At 58.2% G+C, this 20694-nt stretch overlaps 1 protein-coding gene across 2 annotated transcripts in view; it reads right to left on the reverse strand.

Annotated features, from left to right (window-relative positions):
* Positions 1–14246: 14246 nt before the first annotated feature.
* SYK (spleen associated tyrosine kinase) overlaps positions 14247–20694 on the reverse strand; it is an 85515-nt gene continuing 79067 nt past the window's right edge. For both annotated transcript variants that reach the window (XM_055309458.1, XM_055309457.1), the window contains one exon: positions 14247–16414. In XM_055309458.1, the coding sequence (XP_055165433.1) occupies positions 16342–16414 (73 nt within the window). In that variant the 3' untranslated portion in view covers positions 14247–16341. The remainder of the gene's footprint in view (positions 16415–20694) is intronic.

Here is a 20694-nt window from a genome sequence, read left to right on the forward strand (position 1 = left end):
CTCCTTTGCTGAGACTTTATCTGGGAACCATGGATGGGAGTTCTGTTCCCATCCAGAGTGCAAGGGTGTGTGAGTCCCTTTCTAGAATCAGAATGCCAGAATGAGTGTGTAGGATGGGATTTCATGGACACTCAAGTCTGGGGATTCCCCACAAGGAATCGAACAGTATTGGATCTGTTGATCCGTTAGCTGCACAGGGACAGGGTCACGGGCCCAGCAGCCGTGCCACCAGGGTTGGCACCTGCCCTGCCCTCCTACACATTGACTTACAGCGCTTCCACAGATATGCTTCCCCTCGACAACATTTACCAAAGCTAAAAAGAGTGGAGAACCGCCGACCCGCCGAGGTCTGTATTTCACAAATGAGAAAACCGGGGGACATGCCAATCGCGGATTCCCAAACCAACAGGTGAGCGGAGCACCAAGGGCCACCAAGCATTGGAGCAAAAACGGTTGCCGTGAAAAAGCGGCAGCCAGATTCAACCCATGGAAAAGGCAGTATGGCAGGTTGAAGTCTCACAGGTAGTTATACTTAGTATCTCAAAGGGATTGGAGACTGCACACTATGCACAAACCAAGAAGAGGCTGGTATGAAAAAGAACCAAAGAACTTTGCACTTGAGGGAATAAGCCATTAATGGAACCTCAGTTTTTTTTTTTTTTTTTTTTTTTTTTTTTTTTTTTTTTTTTTTTTTTTATGGAACCTCAGTTCTTAGGCTTGCCAGCTGGATAATGCGTTCCAGAGCTGGCTGAGGACTTCTCGCTGCATGAACAAGGAATGACATAGGACATAGACATAAAGACATAGGATGTAGACACAGGACAAGGACACAGGACGTAGACATAAGGACATAGGATGTAGACATAGAACAAGACAGAGGACATAGAAATAGGGACCTAAGGACAAAGAAACAAACATCAGAGAGAAGAGCTGCCATGGGAGGAGAGCTGGAAGTCTCATTGTGTATTTGCCAGGATTCGAGAAGAAGAAGAGTCTGGATGGAAAGGATCGAGTAAGGAAGAAAGGAGCGCTCGTGAGAACGTCATCTGTCCTTGGCAGGTCCGGCCTCCCACTGTGTGGCCTGCGGGCACGTGGGCCCTACGCTCTCGGACGGGACCCACTTGGTTAGATACACTGAGCTCAGCATCTCGGGATCCTTAGTAATGTGATCGTTGAGTGTGTGTTCACGAGTGAGGTTCCTGGGACACCGGAGCGCATGCAAGAACAGAAGAATGTGCTGGTGTCCCCGGGTGTCACATGGCCTCGCAAACACAGCACTCTGTGGACCCGGCATGTGGGGTGCGCCGAGGGACTCAAGGCAGGTACAGGGGCGTGTAGCACGTGGACAGTTGCACAGGTGGACCGCTGGCAGCTCTGAGGAGCCACACTCTGTCCTTGAACCGGACATAGACAACGAGACACACACCGTCCTGTCCTTCCTCACCCTGGAGGTCCCTGAGTCAGCGACTGCTTCCTCTGAAGTCATCAGAGCAGGAAGGGTGAAGAGACCCATCGCACTTTCTTCTTTGGTCCTTCTTACCTCCCGGCAAGCTGAAGGCCGCGCGCTGGTGGGATGTGCCCAGCTCGGGGCGCTCACGAATGGGGTTGGGGGCAGTGTCTCTGCTGCCTTGGGAAGGGTGCACGGACCAGCTGCGAATGCAGACCACGCCTTCAGTGGCTCTTTGTGCGTGCCGTGGAGGCTGGGCGCGCACACTATAAGGGTGAGAGCTGAGATTCACGCTAGGCCTTTAAAATGTTCGTCTTTCTGTGTCGGGGCTGGCATTCCATGACAAATGCACTGTGACAGGTCAGGGAAGCCTGGGGGGGAAGGCAAGTTTTCTACTTTGGAAGCTTTAAATACACAGTTGTCCTGCTTTTTTGAACGAGGGTCCCACGTCGAATTTTGCACGGAGTCCTGCAAATGAGGTGCGTGGCCCTGTTGTGAAGGCCTGGCAAATTCACACACAGCAGAACGAATCTTACAAATACCTGTTTTTGGAATTCCAGAGGTAAAGAGGAACTTTTGAGGGTTCCAGAGACAGAAGAGTCTGTTTACAAGAAATGGGTGGGACTGTGGCGAGGGTGGGCCAAGCGAGGGCGTCCTGTAACTGACAGCACTGAGCCACGTTGGGTGTGGGAGCTGGGGGGCCCCTCCCCAGGGCTCCCCAGGGGAAGCAGAGATGGTGGAGGAGTCAGCAGCCTGAGGGGGGGAGTGGGCGGGCTAGTTGTGTCCCCCCTTCTGCCCCCCCCAGGGGCATCGCCTAGGAGAACCGGCAGGGCAGGCTCTGGAGGGAGGCCAGGCTCTGGGACAGGTGGAGACGAAGCTCCTCTGCTGGGCTGTCCCGCTGGCGGGCCCAGCCTGATGACTTGTTGGGACACAGCACCCCAGTCTTCGGGCGCCCAGGCCCCACGGCTCAGGCCAGAGTGGAAGGGGCATGGGGAGGCTGTGACAGGCCTGGCCAGGAGTGAGGGACACACAGGCCGCCTGGGGGCACCAGGTTTCCCGTGACTGAGGCAAGGCCAGGACTGTGTCTGTGTGCCCCAGATTCAAGAGCAGGTGGGCAGCACATGCAGATATACACATTCACACTTACGTCGGTAGATATGAGGACAGACACGCACACGTGCAGACACCCATAGGAATGGAAATGTCTCCTCTGGCTCTTCAAATGCAGACATGCATGATTTGCTCCAGCCAACCAACATCAGGGGTTGGCAAAGGATGCAGGGAGCCTGGGTCCTGCCACCCATCCCTCCCCTGGGTCCCCTGGCACGGGTACTGATGAGCAAAGCCACCCTCGCCATCTAGAAGGAGGGACACCTGGCAACCAAGTGGGGGGTGCCCCAGCCTGGCCCTCACTCAGCGCCTGCTCACCGCCTGCGTCCAGCGACTCTACCCTCACAGGATGTGCAGCCCAATGTCCACCAAACATGCAGATGAGAGGGGACACTGCAGTCTAGGACCTGCGGAGCCAAGGGAGTGTCAGGGAGTGGACGGCAGCCGTGGAAGGAGGGGAGGGTGCAGGGCCACACAGGAAAGAGCAGCCAGGGCGGGCACATGGGGCACCCTCATGGGCAGGCTTGCAGGACAGCTCCCAGCCAGACACCCTGGGACACTCAGGGTAACAGGACCTTCCATGGGTTTCCACGCTGCAGGAACATTGGCTGCTTTCTGGATCTTCTGGGGGCGGGGACCACGACCTACAGAGGTTTCCCAGTATTGAGCTGCAGGACGTTCGCTTGTCCGCTCAGCAGACCATGGTCCAGAAATGCTGATGCGAGCATGTGGCACAGGCTGTGAAGTTAGGGGGCAGGTGCGTCTGGACCACCCCCTCCGTGGGGGAGCAGGTGAATCGGGTCTGCCCCCGGCCTCAGCCCCGTGCACAAGCCCTAACCACAGACTCTCGTGCCACGCCGAACACGAGCGGAGGTTCCGAACCGCGTTTCCCTGCCTGTGGCCGGGAATGTTGCTGGGAAGTGAAATGGTTGGAACTCAGTTCTTGTTGGGGGTCGCTTGGAATGCGGCACAGAGGGGCGCCGGAGGGTAGGCGGGGCTGGAGACAAGACACATTTGCGGGCTCTGTCCCTGCTGTGTGTCTCAGTGGCGCGTCCCTGACTGCCGCTACTTAGCTGCAAGGAGGCGAGCAGATATGCAGAAATACATAGCTTTTCAACAGCCACTCTTCTCGACCTTTCTCAAATCTTTTCCTGGGGGTTCAGGGTGGATCGGCCGTGGCCTTGCTTCCTGTCTGGGAATCCAGAGAAGGCAGGTGCTGACCTGGCACTGGGATTCAGGGCAGGTGCAGAGGGCCCGGGGCAGCCGCTGCTCATGAGGCCCACCGTGACCATCCATCCCTGTCGTAGGGTGCCTCAGGTTTGGGGAACATAGTTGCCTCCCCTGGAAAACAAGGTGTATCGGACCTGGAGCCCCTCATGCTCCTGCTTGAGGCCCCACGTTCAGAAAGGGCTGGTCCTCCATCTGGTGTTGACCGCGGGGTCACAGTCTGTGCTTCCAGATGTGCCCTTCGTCAGGGCCTGGACTGCTCAAGCCCCATTAGGCGCCCCAGTATTTCTGAGGTCCTGGTGGCTTTCTCCAGGGACATGGAATGTGTCTTTCGGTTTCCTTGAGGCTCCAGGCAGGAAACCACCAGGCCTGGACGAGGGGCCCTTCCGGCTCAAACATGCAGCATCCGCACTCACAGTGAGCACATGGCCAGGACCGGCTGGCAGGAGTGGACATGTGCTGGGCCGCTCTTTAACAAGAAGGGATAAAGAAACCTTTCAAATCCCCTTTACTGGCCAACATCTAATGGCAAAGATTAGCAATTGCTTCCCCGAATCCAGTAGCCAGCTGCCAGCTGCTTACTTTGAAAATAAATCACTGACTACGGTCTTTTCACCCCTGTCGCCATGTGATTTCCAGGAGGGGATCCAGTTGGCGGCTTTCACACGTATGTGCAAGTAAGGCCTAGTCTGGATGCACGGCCAGGACTGGAGGGCCGCTGCCCGGGTGTCGGCTGCCCCCCAGTGGGCGCTCGGGGAGGGACAGGGTGAGCCATGGTCGGACCAGCCAGCCTTCCCCTTCCCCTTGTCTCCCTCGCCTTCCGCCTCCTGGAAGAGGCTCAGCCCCCGAAATGAAGCCCTGCGGAGGCAGCTCCCATTGCAGGGGTCAATGTTTCTCATTGCAGGGGGGCTGCTGCCCACTCTCGGGCACCACCCTGGGGACTGGCCTGGCACAGGGGGACTCAGCTCCAGGACTCAGGGTCACTCTGCTCCATCCCAAAAGGCAAACCCCCTCCCCGCCAGGATCTCGGGAATAAGGCTCACCTGGAGGCTGTGACTTTTCCCTGCTCCTTCCTCCAGCCCATTAGGTCCCTATAACAAGGCCCCAGCACTTGGCCTAACCAAGTTGTCCCCTGGTGGCTTCAGAGGGACCCACCTGCCAGGCGGGTGCCATCGCTGAGCGAGGTCACTGCAGAGCCGCCACCTGAACCTGGATGGACAGGCTGGCTGGGGGGTGGGGGGCAGGGATGGGCGGGCTCTGGGGAGGGACTGAGGGTCCCACCCGGGCTCCCTTCCTGCCTTATGCACCCATCAGTTTTTGCAGACAGCATCCCATCCCACCCCGCCCCCCCCCCACCGGGTGCCTGCAGGCACAGGTGGAGGGATTCCAATTGGTTTACCTGCCAGGGCAGGGAGAGCATGGTGTCCTACAATGAGGTGGGAACGCCATTCCACAAGCCACAGATGGGACCCTGAGATCATGACCTGAGCTGAAGGCAGATGCTTCACAGCCACCTGGAGACCCCGGTCTTCTGTAGTTCCCTGTCTCTGTCTCACTCACGCACAGGGTCTTTGACCTCCAGTGCCTTCAGGTCGTATCACGTAGGTGGGGCCGGCTGCAGGGCAGGGGGCTGCACCCCAGGGCCTGCAGGTAGGGTGAGAATGAACAATCTCCGGTTTCTGGGGCCCTGCGGGTCAGAGGGCAAAGGTGGAGCACACTGACCAGGCCGGGCACAATTGCTCCACGGACCTGGCTGGACACACCCACGCAGAGACCATGACGACACCAGGGAGCCGCGGCGTGTGGGGACATGGCCGTGGGAGGAGTTGGCTGTCCATCTGGTCATTACTCTTTTGTCCAGGCCTCCACCTGGATAATTAGTCCTGTCTCTAAAGGGGCCCGTGCGGTGTGGGCCAGACCCGAGGAAGCAGGAGGAAGCATCCTGGATTCCAGCAGAGCCCCCTCCTCATCCAGGTCACTGTGGCACCTGCCTCCACTCTGTTGGCTGCACCTGCACCGCTGTCCCCTGCTGGCTGAAGGTGGATTGTGCCCGCCGGGGTCCAGTCCGGGCCATCTGGTTGTGAAAGGGGGTCTCTAGCTTGTGAAACACAAGTGTTGAAAGATCAAAGCCTTTAAGGGCCTCCAGTTCTCTGGCCATGAGCACCCGGGACCCACCCGGGGTGTCCTGGAGGGCAGGGCCAACCTGTCCTGCCAGAACTTTCTAGCTGACAGTCATAAGCAACAACCCCTGGTGAAAATGCATTTATTCACACAAGTGGAATCATGTCGGAGGTGGGCTGGATCACAGACTTTCTGAGCAGAGATCAGCCCCCGTGGAGGGGGAACAGAACATGCAGGACATGGTGACTGCACTGGGACCACCCGGGACCCCCATAGGGAGCACTTACAGTGGCCAGCAGCCCTGGTCTGCACAGGTGGGGATGCCTCTGCCAGTTCTGAGGGCAAGTGAGGAGACAGGGGTGGGAGGGGGTGGCAGGGTAGGGACAGGCGTCCTGGCCTGCCTGGCCCCCGACACACGCCCCAGCACTCAGCACGGTGCCTTGAGGCTGCCTGGCACTGGGCATTGGGATGCAGGGGTGGGCAGGATCCTTGCGGCGTGGTGCTCCGCCCCCACACCCCTGACCCAGACCCTGACCCAGACCCTGACCCTGACCCCAACCCTGACGCCTCCAGGCTCAGGGGCTCTATAGGAACGAGGTCATTTCTTCAGTTTGCTCAGGCTGTTGGAAGCCCCCACGTGTGGGAGGCAGTCAGGGGGACAGACCAGACCCCCTCAGGGACCAACTGTTGGGCAACAGCTCTCAGTATCTAAATGCATGTGCCTCTGAGCGCCCGGCACTGTGCATACTCGCCACCACGCTGGGCGCATGTGAGTGAGGTGCCATGGGTACTGGGGTCTTCAGAAGGAACCTCCAAGCAGGTGGTTCTCTGGGAGGCTGACCCTGAGAGGGAAGGTAGGAGCGGGCGCTGACGGTGAGGGCCGTGGGCCCACTTGCATGGGGAGCACGCACAAGAAGGTGTGCAGCAGAGCTGTCCCCGGTGGGCCGACGCAGTCAGGCCCGCACAGCCCCATCTCCGTCAGGCCCACCCCAGCCTCCCTCACGCACCAGACGAGTCCAGGGCCCTGGGAATCTGCGATCCAGCCTCTAGGCCCTGGGATAACCACAGGTGGTGGTGGTGGGGGAGCTGGAGAGACGGTGTGCGGGTGGAGGGGCCTTCTGAGACCCTGATGAGGACTACGGACCAGGGCTCAGCCTTGGGGAGCAGACAGGACGGGGTAGGGACACAGACAGAACTCACACTAGCGCGTGGGCATGGCCCTGCAGGTGACTTCTGTTCCTTGTTTTGGGCATTTCCCATCTGCCTCCGCGCCCACCACCGACACTCAATTCCACCCTTGCCCTCCTCCCCTGTCCCGTCTTCCTCCTTCCTCACCACCTCTCTTTCTCCCTGTCTGTCTGTCTGTCTCTCTAACAATACTCAGGTTCTCACTCTCCTGTTGGCCGTTGGCGGAGACGATTCACCAGGAAGCTAATACAAAGATCTCAGTGCTCAGGGTTGGAAAGGGCTGCTCCGAGGTCCTGGGAGAGGACCTAATAATGCAGGCGTGTTGTGTAAATAAGATTTCCTGGAGGACATTGCTGCTATAAACAAACCGTGGAAGGAGCCATGACGTCTTCCGACAATGGATGGATAAAGATGTGGCCTGTATGTACGACGGAATATGACTCAGCCAGCAGAAAGGATGAATACCCAGCATTTACATCTACGCGGATGGAACTGGAGGGTATGATGCTGAGTGAAATAAGTCAATTGGAGAAGGACAATTATCATATGGTTTCACTCATAAGCTGAATATAAGAAAGAGTGAAAGGGATTATAGGGGAAAGGAGAGAAAATGCACCTGGCCACCGCATTCCTCCCGCATTCCTCCCCTTCTAACTGGGGAAAGTTAGAGAGGGAGACAAAGCATGAGAGCCTCCTAACTCTGGGAAATGAACAAGGGGTAGTGGAAGTGGAGGGGGGTGGGGGGTTGGGGTGACTGGATGATGGGCACTGAGGGGTGCACTTGACGGGATGAGCACTGGGTGTTATACTATGTGTTGGCAAATCGAACTCCAACAAAAAAAAAATATAAAAAAGAAAAAAAAAAAGATTTCCCAGAGGAAGATACTGTATCTGCAACCTCTCAAGACGGCTGTCTCCTTCCCCTCCATGGTTCCTGGGGCAGCACTACTAAGATTCTGAAAAAGAAAGATGTGCTCGGGGTGTGGACCCCTAGGCCCTGGGGTACAGACTGCCTGGCCCTGGATGCAGATTACCTGATCCCTGAGGTGCAGAGCACCTGAGCTCTAAGGTGCAGACCACCCGGCCCTGGGGTTCAGAGTGCCTGGCCCTGGGGTGCAGACCACTGGGCCCTGGGGCCGCGTCTACCTGGCCTCCTGCATCTCCAGCTTCTGCCAGCTGCTGGGTCCAGCCAGACCACTGCCCACTTTCCTGAGCACCTGGCTCAGGATGGGCAGGTGGCATGCGCCCTTGTGGACGTGCGGGAGGAATGCGGTGGCCAGGTGCAGAGCCGGCCTCCTGACTGTGGACGTTCCCTCAGGGTGTGAGCAGGGACGTTCTCACCTGGCATCGAGAGCCCCCTGGCGGCCACACACCTGGCCCGACACAAGTTACACAATCATAGGTGCACCGTGTTCCTGCTTTTCCTTTCCCGTGGAAATTGCAAAGAATGGAATCTACCAGAATTCCCATTCTCATGAGCCAAACCTGCAGCCGTGCCACACTCAGGGCCGTCTGTCAGGGAGGCGCACACTGTCTGTCTCCGCAGGGGCCGGGCCCTGCCTTCGCTCCGCGCGTACCTGCAGCCGGCTCTGGTGGCTCCTGTGGAAGGGGCTTTCTCAGAGCTGGCTCTGCCATCCTGTGTGCGCTTCAGACTCCACGGCCTGCCCCTGCCTCGGCCTCTGGGGAAGCCGTCGGAGATCCTCAGTCCCTGCTCAGGGGAGTCCTTCACATGAGGCTCCCAGGACTGGTGGAGGGCTCTGGGAGATGTTTGTGAGAGCATGGCTTCAGGTACAAATTACCTTGGCCTTTGTTCCCTGCCGGGCATCCCCACACCATCCAGGGCACAGGTGCTGTTTGTGGCGTTCGAGGCTGGTGCTTCCTTGATTCTTCTCCCGAGCAAGGCCCAGGTCCGAGAGGTTCCTTGGTGTCATCTTGGGCTGAGCGTGGTTCCGATGCCTTCTCCCCTGAGGGTTTACCCTTCTTTGTCAGACTTTGAGCTTTCCATGCTATACCTTTCCCTGTTCTTCCACGAAATGTTGGAACCTAAGTCACCGACAGTGATGAGGTTTAACACTGAAAACTAACGATTTCTAGTCCAATTTCTATCAGTCAAGAGAACCCAAGACCCTTATTCATTGCTGACCTGTGGTGGAACAGCTGCGGGCCTCACTCAAGGACCCAGCATAAAAATGCTGGGTCAGCACCACTTGGCTTCCAACAGAGAAGCCAACCTGCTGGAACTCAGGTCTGGCTGTGACCCTCACCATCCTGCCCCACATCCCTGGTGGCTCTGTGTGCCCCAGGTCAGAGCCCCAAGAAGCAGGGTGGTGAGTCACCTACCTCTTGGTGCCTCTGTGTAGACCGTAAAGGCCTATGGCCTGGGCCCCACCTGGACCAGCAAGGCCATGCTCTAGGAATAGAGCCTGGGTGCCTGCACTCTTAAGGTTCCATTTAAGATTCTACGGGGCGGTCGGGCCTAAGAGCCAGGGGCGTGAGATAAGAGATCTGGGTCAGCCTCTTTTCTGAATCATGGCCTCTTATTTGTAAAATGAGGAATTAATAGTGACAGCTGTCTCAAAAGTTGGTTGTTTTCAGACCTCAAATAAACCTGAAAACACTCTGCCAGCTGTGGAATGTACAAAGGAAAGATCTGTGACAGAGTCCACCACACGGCATCCATGGGTCCAGGATCTCAAACCAGCTCACGGTCGGCATGTGTGGGCAATGCTCGGGCCTTCACACCCTGTGTGCTGTTTTGAGCACAAAGCCCCCTGCTCGCAGGTCTGCCGGTGGTCAGAGCCTGGCCCACCTGCTGAAGGGCATCATGTAGGTATCCCTACTTCTGACCCCCAAGCGCTCTGCCAGGTGCTTTCCGGAAGCTGAGAGTGGAGAGAGTGTAGACTGTGGCATCCACAGATTCTAAGGCCACTCTCAATTGCCGTGGACGAGGGGGGGTGGCTGCTTTCTCTCCTGGTGAAGCTTCCAGGATCCACCGGAGGCCTAGGGCTCGGGTCCAGCCCTGGGAGGCATCCCTGCCTGTCAGCCAGCAGTGCAGGGAGTGCCTCTGGGACCCGGTCTCAGGGGAGCACATGGGGGATGCAGTATTTGCCGTAAAGCCTGCTCTGCCAGTTAGGCTGGTTTCTCTGGGCCAGGAGGGCTGGTCCTTGTAGGGAAAGTCCAATTCCTGCAGGTGTGCAGAGAACGGCCCCCTGTCTGGGCCTCTGCGTCCCAACCCACACCGTCCCTGGAGCCAGAGCAGGCGGTCAGTGTCTGAGCAGCACAGGGGAGGCAGCCCTTTCATAGGAAGACCTGCCCCGGGGAGGGTTACCTCTGCAGGGCGGGGTGCATGCCCCGTTCTGCATGTGCTGGACTGACCTGGGGGCACAGGGACAAAGGGGGTTCACAGCAGAAAGTGATGGCCACTTTGAAAGGGGTCCTAATATGGACCACCATAGGCTTAGGAAGAGAAAGACAGTGCTTAACACAGTCTCATACACGCACGCACACACACACTCGTTTGTGTGCATGTACTCGCCCACACACATGAGCACACACATGCTTGTACACACACGTCCACATACACACAGTCCTGAGGGAGCAGTGCAGAAGGACGGGGGCCCCACTGGCCAACTGGGGTTTGCAGACAGCGACCAGCAGAAGCAGGGAGTCTGAAGGGAAGGAGGCGGGAGGCAGGTGCCCATCACAACAGCCACCTCCAGGGAGGACCTCACTGCAGAATGTGAAGGGATGGGTTGTGTTACCCCTTTTAATGGGAGACCGTCCCTGAGTGGACAAATGTGTAAATGCTTAGGAGGCAGACATAAGTCCATCGAAATGGCTACATGTTCACTGTTGCTGTTACCAGCAAGGCTTCCCTTTGGGGGAATCTCCCCAGTGTCCCCTGGCCCAGCCCGGCGTCTGAGTCGGTGTGGATGCTGTGTGTGTGAGTGTGTGTGCGTGTGTGTGTGTGAGTGTGTGTGTGTGTGAGTGTGTGTGTGAGTGTGTGAGTGTGTGTGTGTGAGTGTGTGTGTGAGTGTGTGTGTGAGTGTGTGAGTGTGTGTGTGAGTGTGTGTGTGAGTGTGTGTGTGTGAGTGTGTATGAGTGTGTGTGTGTGTGAGTGTGTGTGTGAGTGTGTGTGTGAGTGTGTGCGCGTGTGTGTGGCTTTCTACCTGGACTCCCCTGCCCTGTGTGTGCTCGCACATGGTACCAACTTGAAGAGCGAGCATCTGGCTTCTTCTTTCTGCAGGGTTGAGGTGGGGGGCCTGCTTATGGGGCGGTGCAGGTCCCGTGGCTGTGATGGCGGCCCGGATGACAGTGTGCGACTGTGGAGGCCTGCGCAGGTGGCAGCTGTGGGAGCACGGCCAGCGTCCAGAAGTCTGCCCCACCAGACCCTCCCGTACGTGGGCGCTGTCTGTGGATTTCCAGGGGTGCCATGTGATGGGAAATCAGGGCCTGGGTGCAGGTGGCTCGCCTCCTCTATGAAAATCACTGTCTTTCTGGCACAGCCGCATGGTAAAGGCCCCAACTTAGCCAAACGGTCCCCCACCCTGTCCCCTGTGTGCGAGGCTGCAGCCTCCTCCCCTCTGCCCTGTGTCCGGGAGGGGCCCTCCCCTGCAGCCAGGCCCGAGCAGGGAAGGTTTGCAGCCCTGGGTCGCCGGGTCCCAGCATGCTCAGCGGAATCCTCAATGGCTTACGGAAATACGTGATGTCGCCTGGAACCAGTACCACACACTAGCTCTTTATTTTTATGAACGAGGAAGAGCTGCTTATGAACAATATGCATTTTCCATTCATTGTTCCACAGTTTAATGACATGGAAAACTGAGTCATCTCGAGACCTCAAAGACTGCCAGGCATAGCATCTTGTGACTCACGGCTTTGGTCAAGTAACGCCTAGCTAAACAAATAGCTCCTGGAACCGTCCCCGGCCGAGCGGCATGTGGGCAGAGAGCGTCACCTGGTCATCCAACGCCCTGCAAGGGGGCAGGGACCAGCAGCCTTCCCCACCCCCACCTGCCAGAGAGACAGACGGTCGTCAGACAAGCACAGACGTGTGGAATCCGCTCGGGGTGTGCAGGGCGTCCAGGCGGATGTTACTGGATTGGGTGGCGGCTGTTCCAGAAAAGTGGTTTTTATTTTTTCCCCCTTTAGGCTAATTCTGCAAAACTCTAAAATCATAAGTGGCCCATGAAAGAGCTCTAAGCAGTGAAACACCAAGTTATGTGCCCTGGGCAGCCCAGGTGTCTCGACATGCTACCATTTCTTCTTCTTCTTTTTTTTATTTGAAGACATGATTGATTGTTATGTGTCCTGGGGGGTGTGCATGTGTGTAGATGTGTGCGTGAGAGAGAGAGAGAGAGAGAGAGAGAGAGAGAGAGAATACGGTGCGTAAACAACCAACATTTGAGATCAACGGGGCTGGTTCTTCAGCTCCTAGGACAGCTAACTGCCTCCCCCACTGACACCCGGGACAGAATTACCTCCGTACCCACGGCCTGTGTCCCCCGATCTGTGCGGGGCTGTGGTCAGAGAAGCCGGGGAAACATTGAGCTGGCGAGAATGCATGAGGTGGTGTCTATTAGGGAACTCCTCCAGTCCGAGTGGGCTACGGGCTCCCGGGGCCCTTCCCGGGGCAGGAGTGACCCTTGCTGACCAAACTGTTCCGTTGGGGCAAGTGCCGGCTGCACCACACAGACTCACGGGTGCGGGTTGGCCCTCGGGGGCCACGCAGGGGAAGGGGCTGAAGTAGGGCTGGGGCGCCGCCTCTGTCTGCCTCACATCACCTGGGAAAATGCAGAGACTCCGGAGGGCCCGCTGTCCCTGGCCGCCCACGGCCACAAGCAGTGTCCAGAAGAAGCACGACGCAGGAGCCGCCAGCACCATCCATCCCTACTAGGACAGCACCGCAACAGCAGGACCCATTCCTACTTTTGAAAAGGCATCTGCCTTCCCTGAACCGAGGGCGCGTTTACGGACCTGGGCATAACAGGTGCGAGCCCCAAGGACCCCCTGGCCCGAGCTCACTCAGCCACACAGCTGCCTCGCGTCCCGGCTGTGGCTCCTGCCCCTTCCCTGGTGTCGAAGGCTCAAGGTCAAGGTCCCTGGCTTCCTGAGCTCCCACCCCGCTGGCCCGCGGGTCCCCACGCGGTGAGGCCTCCCCCCACGTTTTCAGAGCTGGGCCCCCGGTCTTTGCGTCTGCACTCACGAGTGTCGACACAAGGTGGTGGGTGAGCCTCCCCCGCGTGCAGGGGACCCACCCCTGGCCGGTGCTGGGGACCAGCCGACCGTATTGCTCTGCGCCCCTACGGCTTCCAGAGCAATAGGTGCGTTCTGTGTTGACTCCATCTCTTGGTGTCCTGGTGTCAGGGTTGCCAAGGGAGCATGAGGTGAGCCCACTCCAAACTCTGCCTGTGTTGGCAAGAGGCCCATCAGTGGGACCCCAGGGGAGGCTGGGGGCCTAGAGAGGCACCGACCCTTGACCTGTGGTCCCAGGCCTCAGGCGGTGGCAGAGAAGTGAGAACAGCCAGCAGCGCGTCCCCCGTCCCCCCCAGCAGGATGCCTGCCCCACGCTGGCACTTAGGAGGTCCCTGGGGGTGAGGCCCAGTGCGTGTGGTGTGTGGGTTCGTGTGCTATGCGTGTCTGTGGCATGTGCATGTGCACCTGTGACATGTAGGAACATGTGTCGTGTGTGTATTTCTGTGCTGTGTATCTGTGGTATGTGAGTGAGCCTGGGTGACCCCCTTAAAACAGCTGGAGAGGGGGTTGTGATCTAGAACTCCTCCACTCCCCCACAGAGCCCCGTAAGCACACAGAACGGGAAAGCCCACAACCCCCAGCTGGGCTTTGGCACTTGCCAGGATCTGTGGGATCATCATGCCCCCCCTTCCCTGGGGGTATGAGGCAGGCTGTGAGGTCCTCCTCAGGCAGATCCCCACCCCACCCAGGAACAGGGGTGACGGCCAGCCAGGGCCCTCCTCGGCACGCCTTTGCACAACAGAAGCTCACGGACCTGCTCCCAGGGATCTGTGTGCATCCAGCTTTTTAGGACTCACCTGGGCACCTAACACTAAAAATAAACAAACAAAAAAAAAAACACACACCTTGCATTTAATGATGCTGTTTAACACTGTTTATTTGACGGTGCGACCTACAGCATTCTAGTAACACCCATGAAAATCATCACAAAGCTACTTTAAAAACTTTTATTTAAAAAAAATCATAGTTAAAAAAAATGTGGTTCTTCTGAAACGGTGGTGCGTGCTCTGTGGGAGGGAGGGGGGAGGGAGCCCCAAGGACGCAGCAGTCACCCCCGTGCACGGACACCCAGGCAGAGCCGCAGTCGCTGGGCTGGGGTCAGTGGGAAGTTGCCGTCCAACAGGAAAGCCAAGGCCCGTGACAGCCCCTGAAACAGTCCCTGTGACCCTGTCACCACAGCAGGGATCACCGCTGTGTTCCAGGAGCCTCCAGGCCCACGGTGGGGACATGGTGTCTGTGGCATGGGCACTGATTGGTTCTGGCCTGAGTGGCGCATCTGTTGGCTGAACGAGGAGTGGGCAGTGGGCCCGGGCCCCGGGGGGGCGTGGGGGGTAGAGACTGTCGGGTGGGCGGTGAGCGTGGGAGGTCCAGCCCTGGCCAGCGCCCCGTGAGGATCCGGACCTCGCAGACGTCGCCGGTTCACACCGCGGAGCCTCCCGTGGGCGGCCTCGGCCAGAGACACGGCCCGGCGGCAGCAGGAAGCCATTCAGAACACGGCCTCTTGCTCGGCTGTCACCAGTGCTTTGTCCCAACCCTTCCGGGGCATGACTCCAGCAAATCTACGTACAGCCTGGCCGCAGAGATCCGGTCACTCACCTTTTTAACTTCAGGGACTCCGAGTGTATGTTGCCACTGTTTTGAGTACGTGCTCAGCACGCCAGGGCTTCCTATTCAGCAAAACGATTAAACTGCCAGGGAGCATGACCCTGAAAAGTCTGGGTGGGTTCTAAACGCTTCTTCCCACCAGTTTGATGAGTGGCTCAGGTCCCCTTCTAGCTCAGCAAGGGTGCCAGCTTCTGCCTCTCCCCCCGCCTGGCCCCCGGGGTGCAAGGAGGGACCAGTCGTCTCCCCACAGCATGGACGTGCACATTAGGATGTCCAAGGACTGCCCAAGTTTGTGGGGTCAGGGACCTCAGAACGACGGCTGATTCTTTCAAACTGGCGTTCGTGGGCCAAGGGCACGTATGAGCTCACTTGCTACTCGAGGGCTCACGCCCCCTAGGAGACCAGCACAGGACTTCCAGGCATGTGGCTTTGCCCCAAAGTCCACTCGGGCATGCTCGTGGTGAGGCGCCGGGTCTGGCTTTATGATGGATAGAAACAAGCTTAGGAAACTCATCCGTGGTGGCCATGGCCACAGGGCTGTCCCCTTCACCCCCACACCATGAACACAGAGAGAGTCGGGAGGGTTGGCGGCACCGTCTCTCCAGGACACGGAGCCAGGGCCTCCCCAAGGAGAGGACAGCCCGCTGCACGGTGCCATCTGTCCTTGCTCAGGCCTGAGGGGACAGACGGCCCCTCTCCACCACCTCCATGCAAGCCCTGACCGGGGAGGGTGGGCTGGGGGGAGGCCCTCAGCGGGGAGGCACACCAGGCCAGCTCACGCCGACGGCCCCACCTTCCACGTGGACGGGCGTCTTGAGTCTCTGGACGCACAGAGCGTAGGCGCGACCCGCACCTGTACACCCAGTGAACTGGCCCCACGCTTAGAAATCCTGCTGGTCCAGCCTGAATTTTTTTTTCTTTTTCTTTTTTAAAACCTCAAAGCACTTTCATCGCCAGGAAAGCTGTCCTGTGGCAGGACTCCGTCTTCAGACCTGCTGGAGCCACGTTCTGGAGGCAGCCGAGCCCCCGTCTGCTTCCCTCCCATCCACTGCAGGTGGCGTGGGCGCCCGGGACACCTCCAGGCTGCGGGACGTCGGGAGGCAGACACACAGCCCGAAGGGAACCAACCTGCCAGGGCAACCGCACACACAGGGAACACAGAGCCGTCCACGGGCCCCCGGGGCCTGGGGTCTGTCTGTCTGCCCAGGCTGTCGGGGGAGGGCGAGTTCCAGGACAGGCTCTGGGGGCAACAGTCAAAGGGCATGCTGTGCGCAAGGCTGGCTCTCCTGTCGGCACAGAGAGGGGGCCGCTCTCAAAATCCGTTTGCTGGGCGGGCTGTGCTGTGACGGCTCCCCTCACCCCTGGCAGCCACGGAGGGTGTGGGGCCGTTAGTTCACCACGTCGTAGTAATAATTGCGCAGTCGCAGCTCCACGGCTTCGAACCCCGGCCTGCGATCCACCCTGCAAAGGGAAGAGGTGCATTAGCGCTGGTGTCTGCGCTGTTCTGGGATCCAGCCCTCCAGCCCCTAAGAGGGCAGCAGGTGCCAACGGCCATGCCCCTTGCAGGCACCTGCTGGCCCTACTCCCCACACCGGGCGACCAGAAGCCCCCGCAGAACAGAGTCAGGCCCACCCGACCTGCAGGGCCCAACCTGCACACAACGGGATCGCCACGCGATGCGCGTCGGTCTTCACCTTGGGAGATGTTTTGCTCTCAAAGCTAGGAGCTCTGACCCGCCCAGTTTGGAGACTCTCTCCTGCTGATCCAGCAAAATAGAAAGCACCTAAACATACCTACTGGGTCAGTGGGCCTCAGGCCCGTATTTCAAGTTGGACTCCGACTCTTGTTAAAAATGGATGGGCACAGTTTGAACTCCCCCCTCACCTTGACAGGATAGCTCCGGATCTTCTGAAAACGTGCTGTTGATACGGGACTGTATTAAACTCAAAACTTGGGATGCTGGGGGCTCAGTGGGTGAGCATCTGCCTTTGGCTCAGGTCATCATCCCAGGGTCCTGGGATCGAGTCCCACTTCGAGCTCCCCACAGGGAGCCTGCTTCTCCCTCTGCTGTGTCTCTGCCTCTCTTTGTCTCTCATGAATAAATAAATAAAATCTTTAAAAAAACCCCACAAATCTCAAAACTTGCCACGGCAGACGCAGAGGTGGGCCCCCTATTACAATGCTCAGCACAGCAGGGCGGTACTTTATGTCACTGTTGGGGGCAGGTCACGACCTAAGCAATGATGTGCAAACATTTCTAAAAATTCGTAACTTCTGAATGAACTTGTATGGACTTCTCCGCTTGCTCCCCCATGACGGGACCGGCTGGAAGCAAGTATGTCTTAAAATTGTGAGAACCTACTCAGGCATGGAAGCTATTTTGCTGACATTATGGGATTTGGGGCTTTCCTGCTAGTGGGTAGAGTTGCTCAGTAAGTGAAACAGAACTTGGGGTTCCACGAGGTGCCGCATGCACATTCAGAGTATGATTTCCAGAGGTGGAAGGCCCAGCACGGGTCTGGTAGGGCAGCCCAGGGGGCCAGGCTCACGGGGACCCAGAATCACTTACCACTGGGAGGAAGCTCTGTTTCTACAGAACCAAACTGGGTTTTGTCAAATGGCATCAAAATAAATGGTTTCACCTACAGCTTTCAGGAGCTCCTGAAATCCGGGATGAACTGCGGGACTTTGTCAGGGGTCTGTGGTCATGGCGGGGGACGCGGGCCACCCCAGGCTTCAGGGTGGGGGCTGTGACTCTGGCCACCAAGCTGTGGTCAAGGAGGGTGGGGTGGCGGCTATGCCCTGTGCAGGAGCCTGGGTGGGACCCATGTCGACCCAGACGGACAGCCTCCCTCCTTTACACAGAACACACCCCATCATCTTTGCAAAACCCAGTGTCCCTCTCCCACTCTGGGGACCAGATGTACACAGCTCCCGAGTCTCTGGCCACTCAGCAACCAGGCACTGAGCAAACAAACCAATATAGGGATACAGGCCAGCCCTCAGCAGAGACACCCTGTGAGGTGAGGCTTCCTGAGGGTGGGGAGGACCCTCCTCGACGCCCCTGGGATGATACTGAGCATCAGTCAGTGTGGCCAAGCGCCCTGTACATGTGCCTGCTTCCTGCCCGTCCCCACTTGTCTGTGTCACCTCCCCAGGCCTTGGGGGGCTTTCTTCGCTCGGGCCCTTGTGCCAGTGGCCCCTCTTTCCTCATTGCCTGCACCCCCGCCCCCAATCCTGGGGTCCTCAGGTGGAGCACCGTTCCCTAACGCAGGCCCACACGGACCTCTAAAGACAGCCCCCGTGATTCCTGACAGTGGCTCTATGGCCATCAAATATGTAATCATGGGATAAAGTGGGGCTGACATGGGGTAATGTGTGGTATGTTTGCCCCACACACCCAGTCCTCCAGCACAGCCAGCCTAGGGCTGTAACCTCCACCCAGAAAGTGTCAACGGGTGGGCTGGGTGGGTACGTGGAGGGTGGTCAACGGGACGTGTCAGTGATAAATCTCAAAGTGTGCACGTATATGTCTGTCTAAACATCTCCCAATCTGCCCATCCATCATCTGTCTATGCAGCTATCATATGTTAACCAACTCATCTATCTAGTTGAATGTTTAGAACAAAAAAAAGCCTCAAAAAGCATGAAGAATACATAGGGTTTGTTTGTATTCATGTTGGTGACCCCACCAGGTTCTGGAAGCTCACTGTGCTTCTGTGAGCCAGGCGGGTGCTGCATCTCTTTGTGTGAGAAAGTGCTTCCCCACAGGAGGTGTCCTGGGACACCCCCACCCCCACCCCATGTGAACCACACCCTTCAGGGCCCTGTCCTCAGCGCTGAAATGCCATCGGACCCATCACCTTCTTAGAGCACATGGATTCTTTAGCTCACTTATTGCCTGGGCGTCCCCCACCCCAACTACAGGCTCTAGCGGGGCAGTTCCGTGAGGCTTGCTGACCCCTACCCCAGGTGCAGGGATGGTGGCTTGCATGCATGAATGCTGGGCGCTCAGGGGAGGGGCTCTCAGGGATAGTGAATTCAAGACTGGGGCTCTTAGGGGAGGGAGCACTCGGGATGGGACATTCAGGGATGGGGTGCTCAGAGGACAGGGTGCTCAGAGGACAGCATGCTCAGGGATGGGGTGCTCAGGGATGAGGTACTCCAAGGATGAGGTGCTGAGAGGGAATGGACTTGGCACTGAGCAGAGCATGGACGCAGGGGCAGGCCTCATGATGGTCCAGGCAATGTCACCCCATTGCTCATGCTTACTGATCTTGAAGCAGCATGTTGGGCCCCATCTAGATCATTCCTGACATCAGAGACACTCAGTGTCCATGCTTTTCTCCATTGGGCAGAAGTCCATTTTTCAGGGTAAAGAGACCCAACTTCTCCTGATTCACAAGGGCTTTCCCCCTTGGCACCCCTAATTACAGGGCAGGCGCTGACTCTGTAGAACATGACTGAAGCCCCCAGCCCTGCCGCTCCCTGTTTTCGTGGGGGCCCCTCTTCCCTGCCTGGCTCTGTCCGTGCACCTTGCCCTCCGTGTGACCTCTGCAGGTGCTGCCTCGAGTGCCTTATTCTCCTCTGGAAGGGAGACGCCCGGAGGTGGGTTCTGTCCCCTACCCCGTCGCTCCAGGACACACCATGGAACCAAGGGGCAGGCAGGCTGGCTGGAACAGAGCTGCAGGCTGCCCGGGACGGGACGGGCATCTCCCCGAGATCCCCAGGGAGGGCCCTGCTGCCAGGCCATCTCCTGGGGTCTGAGGCTCCCTGGTGGCCATGCCCAAGGAAGCAGAGCTTTGTCATCCAGGAGCACATCTAACTACGTACACTTAGACCCAGGCTCTGAGCAACCCATCCCCCTGCCATGTCAGGTCACGACCAGAAGAACCTGAACCTTCACAAGTACAGAGGTGCTGGAAACCAATCAAACCCTGCCAAAGAGCCGTGGTGTCTGGTCCTGGGCATGGGCTGTCCTCATGCCCTCCACCCGCCCACACTCGAATCCTGCGGCTGGTTCAGTGAGCAGGCCTGGGTGGAAGCCACGGGAAAGGCACCCCGGCCTGCAGCCTCCGTGATGTGACTGAGACCTCTCGGTGGGCAGCTACCCCGGGAAAGAAACTCTGAGGGCTCAGAGGCCTGCTGAGGACCCAGGAGACCTGTGTCGCTGGTGTGTCTACTCTCTGTGGACCATGCTGGGGTGACAGCGCAAGGGGCCACATGTGTCCAGCAGGGATGGGTGGGCAGAGTGGGGCCTGGTCCCGATGCCCCGAGTCAGAGCAGAGCGCGCCGAGCACTGAGGGTCTGGGGCAGGTCAGGGCCCCCCACCCCGGAGCTGAGCAGAGGTGCCCCCACTCCTGGCCGCCCCACCCCGTGGGGCCCATCCCCTCCTCACTGGCAGACACAAAGAATGCCAGACAAACCGTGTCGGTATTAGCATTAAATGCCGAAGTGCTGATTTTAACCGTCTCCCTGACAGTCCACTTTAATTTCGGGTTTTAAAAATGTGTTTCAGGATGATTTCAAGCGTCTTCTTCCCCAGGAAGTGAAACTTTCCATGGGAAGGCCCCAGGCAGGCAGGAGAACACATCCGTGAATGCTCACTTCTAGCAAGCGCCCTCCCTGGCTTACACCTGCCCCGCGGCCTCGTGCAGCTGTCGGGGGTCACTTGACCCCATGTCCTTGGGAAGGAGGGGTCGCTGAGGCCAGAGGCCAGCCCGCGCCCACAGAGGGAAGGC

Source organism: Nyctereutes procyonoides, unplaced genomic scaffold, assembly GCF_905146905.1.
Source record: "Nyctereutes procyonoides isolate TBG_1078 unplaced genomic scaffold, NYPRO_anot_genome, whole genome shotgun sequence".
Classification (NCBI taxonomy): domain Eukaryota; kingdom Metazoa; phylum Chordata; class Mammalia; order Carnivora; family Canidae; genus Nyctereutes; species Nyctereutes procyonoides.